The sequence below is a fragment of the Salvia hispanica genome, chromosome 2 (genome assembly GCF_029641045.1).
Source record: "Salvia hispanica isolate PSC_SH4W2 chromosome 2, Shi_PSC_v1, whole genome shotgun sequence".
In the NCBI taxonomy this organism is placed as follows: Eukaryota; Viridiplantae; Streptophyta; class Magnoliopsida; order Lamiales; family Lamiaceae; genus Salvia; species Salvia hispanica.
This window is the reverse complement of record NC_142693.1, coordinates 38336587-38348580: the sequence shown is the minus strand read 5'-3', so window position 1 is coordinate 38348580 and position 11994 is coordinate 38336587. Positions and strand designations below refer to the sequence as shown.

The 11994-nt window shown below is 37.1% G+C and overlaps 1 protein-coding gene across 1 annotated transcript; it reads left to right on the top strand.

The window, feature by feature from the left end:
* Positions 1–1076: 1076 nt before the first annotated feature.
* Positions 1077–4392, top strand: LOC125198504 (APETALA2-like protein 3). Its single transcript, XM_048096829.2, has 10 exons — positions 1077–1894; positions 2413–2438; positions 2548–2578; positions 2673–2760; positions 2842–2987; positions 3094–3138; positions 3220–3323; positions 3417–3553; positions 3687–3797; positions 3927–4392. The coding sequence occupies exons 1-10, from the start codon at positions 1428–1430 to the stop codon at positions 4143–4145; spliced, it is 1374 nt and encodes a 457-aa protein (XP_047952786.2). The 5' UTR covers positions 1077–1427; the 3' UTR covers positions 4146–4392.
* Positions 4393–11994: the final 7602 nt, after the last annotated feature.

The window sequence follows — 11994 nt, the reverse complement described above, 5'->3', positions numbered from 1 at the left end:
ACTGACCCGAATCCAGATCTCAAGTCCCATCTACGTCATCATTCAAGCTATTCTTCCTATTACTCTGCAGGCCACAACTATAAAGTTACATTGTTCACAACTACAAGCTATTTTACTTGTAAAATAGAAAACGTTGAACAATTAAAACACAGAAAATTCATTGTTCGGTCGAAAATAAAAAATTACAAACCTGAAAATTAGATCAGATTGAGGAAGCATTTTGACGGATGTATTTGAGTGATTTAATTTGAGAGGGAGAAAAATGAAGATGAAGGTATGGACTATGTATTTAGATGGTATTTATAAGGAAAAAATCGAATTAAAAAAAAAATTGAGTTACGACCCAGGTCCAACCCGAAACCCCTCCAATGCTAGGCCGGACCACAAATGCGACCCGTCTCGGGAGCGTGTACGCCGGGCCGGACCGCAACCAGGCCCGGCCTCAGGCCGCTACTCCATCCCCAGGCGCGGCCCAGCCCAGCCCTGTCCCTTCCCTCCTCCAACGCGCAGGCGGGCGGGCCGGGACCCAAGTGCGATCCGGCCTGCTTGCGTGAAGGATGCTTTTATACAGTATACTTTATCTCTTTATTCACTACTGCTATCAAAACAAAAAATTACTTTATACATCTGTGGTTAACTAGTGCATCAGGGATAGGAAAAAATTAAATAGTGAAATACAATTCTTTGTTATAGTAAAATGTAATAACAAAATGAAATAGTTATTAATATATATTTCCAAATAGCAAAATGAGCATTTAACCACAAAAATAAATATAGTACTACATATCTGTTACATCATCAGAAGTTTATAGGTCGAGTAAATAACAAAAATGCATACGAATTTTATACAAAAGCTGTTTTGATGATTCATAAAGTTAGTTATACTGATAATATTTCATCAGTTACAAAAGAATATATAATATTTTATATAATATTTTTAGTTGAACAAATATTATAACGTACAATTAATAAAATAAAAAATTCATTAAAAAAAAAAGTTGGCCAATGGAAGGAATAATATAAATAAATAAGTCATTGCACAATTTATCACTGAAGCGTAGGCCAATAGAGTTGCACTGCCCGTGTTTGAACTTCCCACGCGCTCCGCATTCTGTCTCTATACTGAAATTTATTTACCCGGCTTTCGCTCTTTCGTTCATAATTTCATCTCTCCTCCAATTGCCTCTTCTCTACCTCCGTTGAGAGATAGAGGCGAAAAAGAAGGAGAGAGGGAGGGAAGTGCAGCACAAAATTCTCTGTTTGCGCTCTCCCTATTCAAACACCAATAGATACACTGTTTACTCTAATTATTCCTTCCTTCCTTCTCCACCATTCCTCTGCCCTCATTTGCTTCCCGCATGCACTTTTCGCCGCAGATATAGCTGCGTATCGTAGAAACCTAGTCAATTGAAATTTGAAACACGGAGATGTTTAACCTCAATCTGGCTATTGATCCTTCGCCGCCGGCCGCCGATCCAGCCGAAACGGCGTCGGATAACCACTTCGGCGATCAGATGGAACATTCCGGCAGCTCCACCTCCTCCGTCGTTAATGTGGAGACGTCGAGCACTGCCGGCGATGACATCTCCTTCTCGGATCACTTCGTCGGCTTCGACATATGGAAGATCAACGGCGACTGCGAAGAGAGCGACAAATCGAGCTGCGGTTACGTGACGAAGGAGTTTTTTCCGGTGAGTGGCGGGGAGGAGCGGATGCCGATGCAGTGCTTGGGTCTCTCCGGGAACCGCCATGAGCTGAGGATTCTCGCTCAGGAGCAGCACCAACAGAAGCGGCAGCTAGTGAAGAAGAGTCGGCGGGGACCGAGGTCGCGCAGCTCTCAGTATCGCGGCGTCACATTCTATCGCCGCACCGGACGTTGGGAATCACACATTTGGTATCATTTCAATCATCTTATTTTATTCAATTCAATAAACTTATTCTGACAGTTTACTATTATGAAATATACTACTCCCTCCGTCCCAGAGTATTAGACTCACTTCTTTTGGGCACAGGATTTTAGGAGGTGATATTTAAATAGTTAAAGTGGAGAGAGTAAAGTATGAGAGAGGGAAAAAGTAGGGGAGAGAAGAGAGAAAAAAGTAGGTAGAGAATAAAATAAGATAGATGTTTTTTGCTAAAAAAGGAAATGAGTCTAATATGTTGGGACATCCCAAAAAGAAAAGTTGGTCTAATACTCTGGGACGGAGGGAGTATTAAAATTTCAACTTCCTAAATGTTCGATATTGTAGTCCAATATTGTTTAAACAAACAGTTAGAGTTCACTATTGGTGCTTTTGTACTTCACTAGTTTTACTTGTTTGATGATCATGTATGATGTATTCTTTTTCGCGACTTAGATTGGATTTCTGCGTAGTAATTGATGATTAAGGTTTTCCTATGTGAATGGTGCAGGGACTGCGGCAAGCAAGTTTATTTAGGTAAGAAGGTTTAAATGAATTGCTATAAATGCCCCCTCTTTTGTCGAGCTATTGTTTTTTTCACATGGTACTGATATTTTGGAAACCTGCTGGGAAACGGGACTTGTAGGTGGATTTGACACAGCACATGCTGCGGCTCGGTAAGGGAGTTCATTCTGAGTTTAAGGTTCAAAATGTGAGGTCTAAGGAGTTGTAGTTGATTGAGTCATGTGACCCCTCGGATTCAAACTGTAGGGCATACGACCGTGCTGCAATTAAGTTTCGTGGACTGGATGCAGACATCAATTTTAATGTCTGTGATTATGATGAAGATCTTAAGCAGGTTTGTTGAGCTTGCTATGGTGTCTCAGTTGATGTTTTTATCTGAACTTCTGATACTTGGGTTTCTTTCTTTGCTCAACAGATGAGGAACTTAACAAAGGAAGAAGTTGTGCACATACTCCGCCGCCAGAGCACTGGATTTTCAAGGGGGAGCTCGCAGTATAGGGGAGTGACTTTGCACAAATGTGGACGATGGGAAGCTCGGATGGGGCAGTTTCTAGGCAAGAAGTAAGATGGCTCTAGAATCACTCAATTTCTCAAGGATCTTTTATTATTATGTGGCTGTTGCTAGTCATTGCCAGAAAATCTTGTAATGGGCAATGTTTGTGTGCAGGTATATCTATCTTGGATTGTTTGATAGTGAGATAGAAGCTGCAAGGTCTGGTCTCATTGTATCAGCAACTGTGTTGGCATTTGATGATTTATTTGGTGTAATTATCTTAATAAATTTGTGTTTCAGGGCATATGACAAGGCTGCTATCAAGTGCAACGGAAGAGAGGCAGTCACCAACTTTGAGCCGAGCACATACGAAGAGGAGTTGAGCTTGGAGGAACCCATTGGAGGTAAAGATATTTGATGCAGCGAATACTATTTCCTTGAAATGACATTCGTCTGGTCGTTGGTTTACTCATTTTCTTCTACCTTGTTATATCAAGCTGGCGATCTGCACAATCTAGATCTGAATTTGAGCATTGCTCCTCCTGAAAGAGTCCTCTGGGAAATTCATAATATGGAGACAGAGAGCTCTCAGATCAACTATGTCTCCAACAATCTGCCTGAAAGCAGACTTAAGGTAATTCAGTAGATATTTGAATATGGAGTTATCCGCTGACTACTTTTTTGCTCTGGTTGGGAGATCTGTCTCCCTCATTATGTCATTATGTGTGCACAGCACTTGCTAAGTCATCCTTCTGTTGTACTTGCAGGGCTCTGCTTCAGCCTCTGCTTCAGCTCAATTACCCCATGAACCTGGAAATATATGTCAATACCCTCTGATGTGGAGGGGACCCGATTCCTGTTTTCATCCCGTTTATGAGGTAATAGTGCTTCAAAACCACTGACTTGATTCTACTTAGGTATCAATGTTTTTAAACTGTTACATTGGTAATGCTGATAAAATAATTAATTTATCATGATAAGTTGGATTTCTGTTATGGTATCTGCAGGGAACAACAATAGGGAAGGTTGTTGTTGAAGTTGATCCCTCAGCAAATTGGACAAGGGATCATCATCATCATCCCTCGCCACTCTTCACTACTGCAGCATCATCAGGATTCGCTACTTCATCAGGCCCCATCCATCATCAGTTGCCTTTCACCGCAACGCCCCCACACCATTATCTCCCACACATCACCACTTTGAACAATGGATCTCATTTCTACTAGAGGTGATCAGTAAGCACAAATGATCAAGGGTTCTTCCTAACTACATTCCACGGTTTCTTACCTCACTGCTTTGATATTTGATGATCTTTAATGGTGCATTTGTGTTACTTCAAATTGTTTCGATTTCAAACTGAATGTTTATAGAACTGTGGTTATTCATTATTGTCATCTTTCATGGCCTATTTGGTAATGGTTTTTAACATTTTGTAGATAATTGTTTCAGCATATTGAATTAGCATTCTCGTTATGGAGCTTGTTAGGTAGGAAAAATAAATGCTAAACCAATCTCTTGTACTACTACTGAAGCCATAACGATGGGGGCCTATTACGTGGAGCACAGACTTTTGTTTTTACTTGTTTCTATCAGAGTTGATAGAAATGAATTTTGAAGTAATAGTTGTAGGAAAGAGTGGGTCTGTTTTAGCCTGAACATTAAAAGGAGTATCCTAGTACTAGTGTTTATGTTTCCTGTGCTCCAACGTGGTAGCATCGGCATGGAGCTGTCCATTCATTGTGAATTTAATGGATTGTAAGTTCGTTCCTCCATTTACTCATGTATACTATGTAGGGACTCCCATCTCACTAGTTGCTTTTCTTCTTCAATCGTCCTTTTCAACCCACTGTTTCTTTTTGTTTTCTCATTCAAGGATCAACAAAGTTTTGAATTATTATGAAAGCACTGTCTAATCATTGAGTTGAATAGCACTTTGTCTACATTATCATCTGCTTCTTTAAACTCTTTTAGAGCATCTCCAAGGGGATAGGTAAATGAAGAGATAAACTAATATAACTATCATATTTACCTTTTTTTCATTAGAAATCATTCTCTAAGAGGAGAGGTATTTGAGAAGGTATTATATATTTTTTCATTTTGAAGAGGTATCTTTACCACTCTATCAATGGAGAGGTAAAATCTTATAACTATCATATTTGTCTTATTTTCATGAAAAACCCTTTTTCAAATAGAAAGGTATTTGAGAAGGTATTACATTTTATATTTTTTTAATATATTTTGTACTATTATTTTATTTTTAAAAAATAATTTACCTTTTTATACATTTTCCCCCTTTGGAATGTATTACTACTTTTTAGAACGGTATATTTCACTTTTTAATAAGATAAATATATAATATGCCTTTTCTATATATCTTCTTCCCTTTGACTTGAGATGCTCTTAAAAAAAATTAAGTTTAATTTTCACTCTTTTTCTTTTGAGTATCGCCTTAATAACATTACAGCACGTCATATCCTTTTTTAATTCAAATTATATTTTTAATTTTTACCTCATTATGTACAGACGAAATTATAACACGATTTGATATTTAGTATACTTATTTGAGTGGACTAGACGAATGGTGAGACAATTATTGAAGTCAGTAAAAATGAAAATGAAAAGATTAGGATGGTGCAGTCTTTTCCGGTTAGTGTGGCCGTCATTCTTCCTCCCCCACATCGAAGGCCCTAGCTAGCCTAGGTCACTATGCTTGATTGCCCAACTCTTAATTAATCAGATTTAAATGGATGTGACAATTCTATTTTACTTTCATGTCTCTTTTTAATTCATTCTTCATCAAAAGTTTTGGCAGCTCACATCGCCACTATACATCATTAAAATCTTTTTATTCTCGGACATAGACGCAGACAGTATATTGTTTGATGATGGTGAAGTGATACTCCATGTCCAATCTTGTTTTAGTGATAAACATCCTAATGATGTTGAAAATATATAAGGGGGTGAGGAGGGGCAGGGTAGCTGGAATTTAAAATGTGAAAGATAACTGAATTTTTTTCACACATTTAAAATCTACTACATGGAGCAAGACATTAATCCAGGCAAATGGAGTACCATTATTATGTTTAGAACATCTGCGCATGGAATTGTGCATTTCATCGAGTAGTTTGGTTCTTGAAAAAAAGGAGCATTTACATATATGAGTTGTCAAATCTGGCCTTCACCTACTTCAACATGGCAATTGCAGCCTTACTCCATTTAGTACCAAGGAATATGAGTTTCCACCAATGGATAATGTTAAATGTTAATATAGGCACTCACAAACATCCACTAGTCGTTTCACAAAAGAGTCTTGTTTAATTCATTCAAATAAGAGAGAACTTTAAAAATGGTCCCTGGATTATAGGTTTATCTCGAAAATGGTCCCTGGACTTTAAAAATATCACCAGTAGTCCCTGGACTAAGGGTTAATATCAAAAACGGTATTTTGAGACGAAAATGCCCTTTTGAGGGGTTTTGAGGGGTTTGGGCAATTTGGTCTTTTTACACTTTTAACATTTTAAATCTGATATTATTTTAGTTATGTACTGAATCTGATATTATTTCAAAATTATCATTTTTCTTCCCTTTTGTCATCCTTCACTTTGTTTCTTTATTTCAATATTAGATTTAATTTTATAAAATTAAATTTTAAATTTCAATTTTTAAATATCAATAAATATTTTTAATTAAAACTAATAATTCATGGAAACTATAAATATTGATTAAAACTATTAATTTTTGTTATTTAATATAATATTAAGCTGAATTGAAGAAGTACAGAAAAATAATATTAATCGTGATGGAAAAATAAGAGCTATTCTATTTAGCATTCGTTCAGTTGTTATAATTGCTTGTGATTGAATATTATGAAGTCGACTAAAAATTTTGTATAGGAGTATTTTTGTTGAAATTTTCTAGTCATTTTGATTGATTGTTTTCAAATTAATAAATGAAAATTATATTAGTCTTACATTAGACGCATATTTATTTCAGAATAAACCGTGTTATATTGTCTATTTATGATTAAAGCTATTAAATATTGATTAAAACTAAGACGTTGTTATATCTTATTGATTAAATATTAGACACTATCAAATATTGATTATGACTAATAATTTTTGTTATTCAATAATTTTTATAATTAAAAAATTTTATTGATATTTAAAAACTGAAATTTAAAATTTAATTTTGTAAAATTAAATCTAATATTGAAATAAAGAAACTAAGTGAAAGATGACAAAAGGGAAGAAGAATGATAATTTTGAAATAATATCAGATTTAGTACATAACTAAAATAATATCAGATTTAAAATGTTAAAAGTGTAAAAAGACCAAATTGCCCAAACCCTCAAAACCCCTCAAAAGGGCATTTTCGTCTCAAAATATCGTTTTTGATATTAACCCTTAGTCCAGGGACTACTGGTGATATTTTTAAAGTCCAGGGACCATTTTCGAGATAAACCCATAGTCCAGGGACCATTTTTTAAGTTCACTCTTCAAATAAATACTACTCCTACAACTGAAGAAAAAGAAAGTCATGTTTTTACTATAAGTGCAACCATTTGAAGTTGTTTATTAGTAACCTGGGAAAATGCCTTCAAGATTGCTAATCCATTTCCAATGCTCATTTCACCCTTACTTGATACTTAGAATATTCCATTCTCGAAACCCTTTTTCTATTTTATTTTTTTACACAAAATTGGTACTAGAAGATATTATCTAAAGGTCCAAGTTGCTAACCAATTTCAAAAGTTCATATTTTTTAAAAATGGACGGATTAGTAAATTTCTTCTTTAAGTGATGTGTCTCATTTTTCACTAAAAACACTTTAACTAAATATCATTGAACGTGGAATAATCATATTAATCATTCTGAAGTGGTAATTAGGATTAGTTCATCGAATATTTATTGCTAAACTAAACATACTTTAGAATTTTTACTCGGAGTGACATTTCCCTCATTATTGACCATTCACCCTAATTATAGAGGGGGTTACTCTTATTTGGATTTTTAGTACAAATAGCTACATGGTTGATTTAACTATCTGAAATACAGATGATATTAGATTAGTAAATCACGTTGAAGAATAAATTGAATATTCACCCGTTGTATTTCCATTGGAAATTGGGAATTGATCTTTTGTGAATTGTCTGTATTAAGAAATTTAATAATAGGACTACTTGTTGGCTGTTGCTGATGGGCTAAGAGCACTCCCAATGGTGTTTCTTATTTCTCCCTTATTTCTCTCTAACTCCTGCTACATTAGCGCCACATCAGCACCAAAATTTATCCCCAGTTTTTAGCCAACTTTTAGCCAACTGCTCCAATGGTTTCTCCCTTATTTCTCCCTAACTCAACATTTCATTTTTACATCATCATTTTTAATATTATTTAATTTTCCCCTACAAATGTGTTTAATAAATAGATTTATAAATGAACAATTCGTCGTTGTATTAATCATTGGAAAATATAATACAACGAGAAAAAAAACTACAAATAAAAAACCATAAAAAACAAGGATTTAAAAAACTAAGAGGGAGGAGCGTCCGGCGAGAGGCCCATCTTGATCTTCATATTTTGGATGGTCGACCAGAGGGACTGCTTCTCTTCTGGGGTTCCGCCGCCGGTGAAGTACAACGTGTAAAATTGCGCCAGAGTGGCGGCATTGGAAGAGAACGTGGCTTGTTGTAAGAACGGGGATTCCGACTGGCCACTCGTCATGTTCGTCATCAAGTTAGAGTATATACCGTTGAAGTGGCCGCAGTCCCTCATGAGGCGCTCCCAATGCCGGCGGATCGCCTCGCTGCCATGGTCCTTCATCGAGGCAGTCTTGTTGGTCTTGTACTTCTCCGCAACCCGCTCCCAGAAAATGAGCTCAGTCTGGTAGTTGCTGCGCTCTGAGTCTTGCGTCGTGTCCGCCCAGCAGTTGGCTATAAGCTCGGACTCTGCCAGAGTGTAAGTAGTCCTTGCCCGCTTCAGCTTCTCATCGGAAGCCGTATCAGTCGCAGCCGTCGACTCCGGCGACGGCGCCTTCCCCTTCCTGCTCCTGGAAGGCGGGTCGGCGGGCGTTTCTTCCACCTCGTAGTCGTCCGTGCTGAGTGTCGGATCCGTTGTGTACGTCGCGGCTTGAGATCCTTCGTCGTCTGGAGTGGCTCCAGGGGTGTCGAACAACGATGTGACTATCTGGGGGCGATACACATCGTCGGTTGGAGAGGGCATGCTGAGGGCAGACTGGAAGTACGGAGAAAGTCTGCGCACCGGAGGAGTCTGCAATGGGGACGGACCCGCATATGGATATTGGCCGGGAGGAGAACCCATCGACAACAACGAGGCCATCCACTGCTGATTTGCTTCATCAGTGGGGTTGGGATTTTGGGAACTCGACTCTTTGCCTTTACCTTTTCGAGATTTTTTCCTATTTGAACTCATAATTTTGAAGATTGAATATAGAAGATTGAGAAAATGAAGATTGTGTGTGATGAATGGAGGAGGAGGAGGAATTATATATAGGGGAAAAAATAGCCGTAGGGTATTAAAAAAAAAAAAAAAAAAAAAAAACGCCGGAAAACGCCGAACGCGCCTACAGTGGCCGGCGTTCACTCGGCGTTAATTCGGTGTTTTTTTGGGGGCCGGCATTAATTCGGTAGAATTAACGCCGGAAAAAACGCCGAATTCACCCCATTGGCGGCGATTTCTTGGCGAAATCCGGCGATAAAACGCCGGATTTAACGCCGCCGGCCATTGGGAGTGCTCTAAGGCATTAAAAGAGCAAGAACAGTATCTCGGCCTACTTAAAATTTTCAAGCCCAGTACGTAATCTTTTCGTGTGAATGATACAGTAAATTCTCTAGTTTCCAGATAGTACTTTCTCGTTGGATTTGAAAAGTAGAAATATAATTTAAAAAGTATTTTTAAATTTGTGAATGTCCACATAAATTGTTCTCCCTACCTATGATTACTCTACATGTGATTGATAGGTATTAGTACTTAAATCTTTATTCAAAAAAGGTACTATTATTACTATATTGATGTCGTTTGACTGTTGTATATAATTATTTATTTAGAATTAACTGTCAGATTAGTTTAGTTAAAGACTTGACTAACTGATATTACTCGTCATAATATAATTATTTATTTATGATTGATGTTAAATCTTATGAATTAAATATAATATATATTCAAGAGATATAATTTTTGATTAAGATTTTAAATTACTAAACTTTCTTAGGGTCTTTAATATGTTGATTATGAATGTGTTGTTGGTTTTTGGATGTAGATTATTGATTACTAATTTACTATACTCCTGTAGAATTATTAATCTAACGATTTAATAACTATAGATTAGATTATTTAACCTACATTATTGATCATTTGGTAGCATAGATTATTTATTTCTAAAACCTATGATTAAGGATGGGCCCGATATAATACTCTCATATTATAGATAAACTATCTGGTCTCAATGATTTGATTATTTATCTGCATCAATTTTAAAACCTGACGAATCTGTGTTTTTACACATATACCCCCATATTAACCTTTTTTTACATAAATATCATTTTTTTTCTCTACATCCATTCATGCAATTTTTTTAGACAAATATCGTTTCTTTTTTTTTTCGGATGTCCGTTCATTCGAAAAAAAAAACTGATCTCAACTCCACGACGAAGAATGTGTAGATTGACAAAAAAAAGTGCATGAATCTTCAACAAAAACAATCGCAATTCTCAATTCGGCTACGACTAAGAATATCTCGCAGCGATGAGTAACTCCTCTTCCACGTAGTAATTTTTTACTAAAATGTGTGGGGCACCCCTTAAATCAGTGTTAGGGAACTTCCATTTCATAGCCTCTTCAAGTTTTGAAGAGGTATCCGTTTCTGAAACCATTTTCCAATTCCATCTTTACCCTATGTCTTTCAAAGAAGCTAGTAGGACTTTTTCTTCACGATTAGTCCAGCCACGTCTTGTCTTTTCACTCTTGGGCTTGTTACGCCCCATATCACTATCACCTGCGGAACCTACATCCACGAAGATTGGAAACATTTATACTCAATGAAATGAAGATTACAATACAATACAACACAACATAACACGTTTTTTTATAAACGGAAAAGGCTCGAGCCGGCCAACATCGAGCAAAGGTTCAAGACAAGCGGCCCAAAGCCAAACCGCAAAAACCAAAACCAGAAAAGTACAACGATATCTATGTCTAACACCAACGGACTGGCTAAAACGCAAAACACCAAAAGAGCCAAAGAAACAACAAGAGCATCAACACAAACCTAGTAACAATCTTCACTCCAAAACCTGAAGTCTTGCACTTGATAAATCGACGTCTGTGTTGTGGGGGAGGTATGGACAACCACTTATATTCCATAATGTAAGTTGCCAATATGGTCTTCTCTTTTCGGCCTCCTAGTTTGGCTTAAACTTTTGAAAAATTATTTTATTCCGTATGTTCTAGATCAACCAAGATATGATATAAAACATAGACATCCACGTCTTCTTATCACCCTTTTGGAGAGGGGTGCCCAACCAAGAAAGGAAACACGCCATCGGGTCCTTAGGTAAGCATATGGATATGTTCCATCCATCACAACAATAGTACCACAATTGGCTTGAAAATCTGCAGCTGAAAATGATATGCTCCAAAGATTCTGGCTCCTCATTGCAAAAGATGCATTGATCATCCTCAATTCCTTCTATGCCATATCTGAACAGTCTCTCTTTGGTGTTGAGCTTTCCTTGCAATACAAACCAAACATGTAGTTGAACTCTTGGTGGCACGAGATTACTCTAAGCGAGGCGCCCTTGTGAAGTTCTAAGGTCCGCATCCTTCAAATTTCGGTTGACCTGCAAGACAAAGTTAGAAACAGAAAAACCCAAAGAATTGTGAAACGACCACACTCTCTCATATCTCGTGTTTTCCCAAAGCTCAATTCGATTCACGGCAAGGCAAAGGTTTTCAAGGAGCTCATCTTCCCAGATAAAGAGTTTTCTTCTCCACTTCAATTGCTGCCATTCCAATTTTCCTTCTTCCCATGTTCCCATATCTACAATAAGCTTATCCTTT

Excerpts from the sequence above, each read along its gene's own strand:
- LOC125198504 (XM_048096829.2), top strand. The coding sequence starts at position 1,428 with ATGTTTAACCTCAATCTGGCTATTGATCCTTCGCCGCCGGCCGCCGAT. Across the intron at positions 2,761-2,841 it reads ATGATGAAGATCTTAAGCAG|ATGAGGAACTTAACAAAGGA; the intron begins GTTTGTTGAGCT and ends TTTGCTCAACAG. Across the intron at positions 3,798-3,926 it reads GTTTTCATCCCGTTTATGAG|GGAACAACAATAGGGAAGGT; the intron begins GTAATAGTGCTT and ends TGGTATCTGCAG.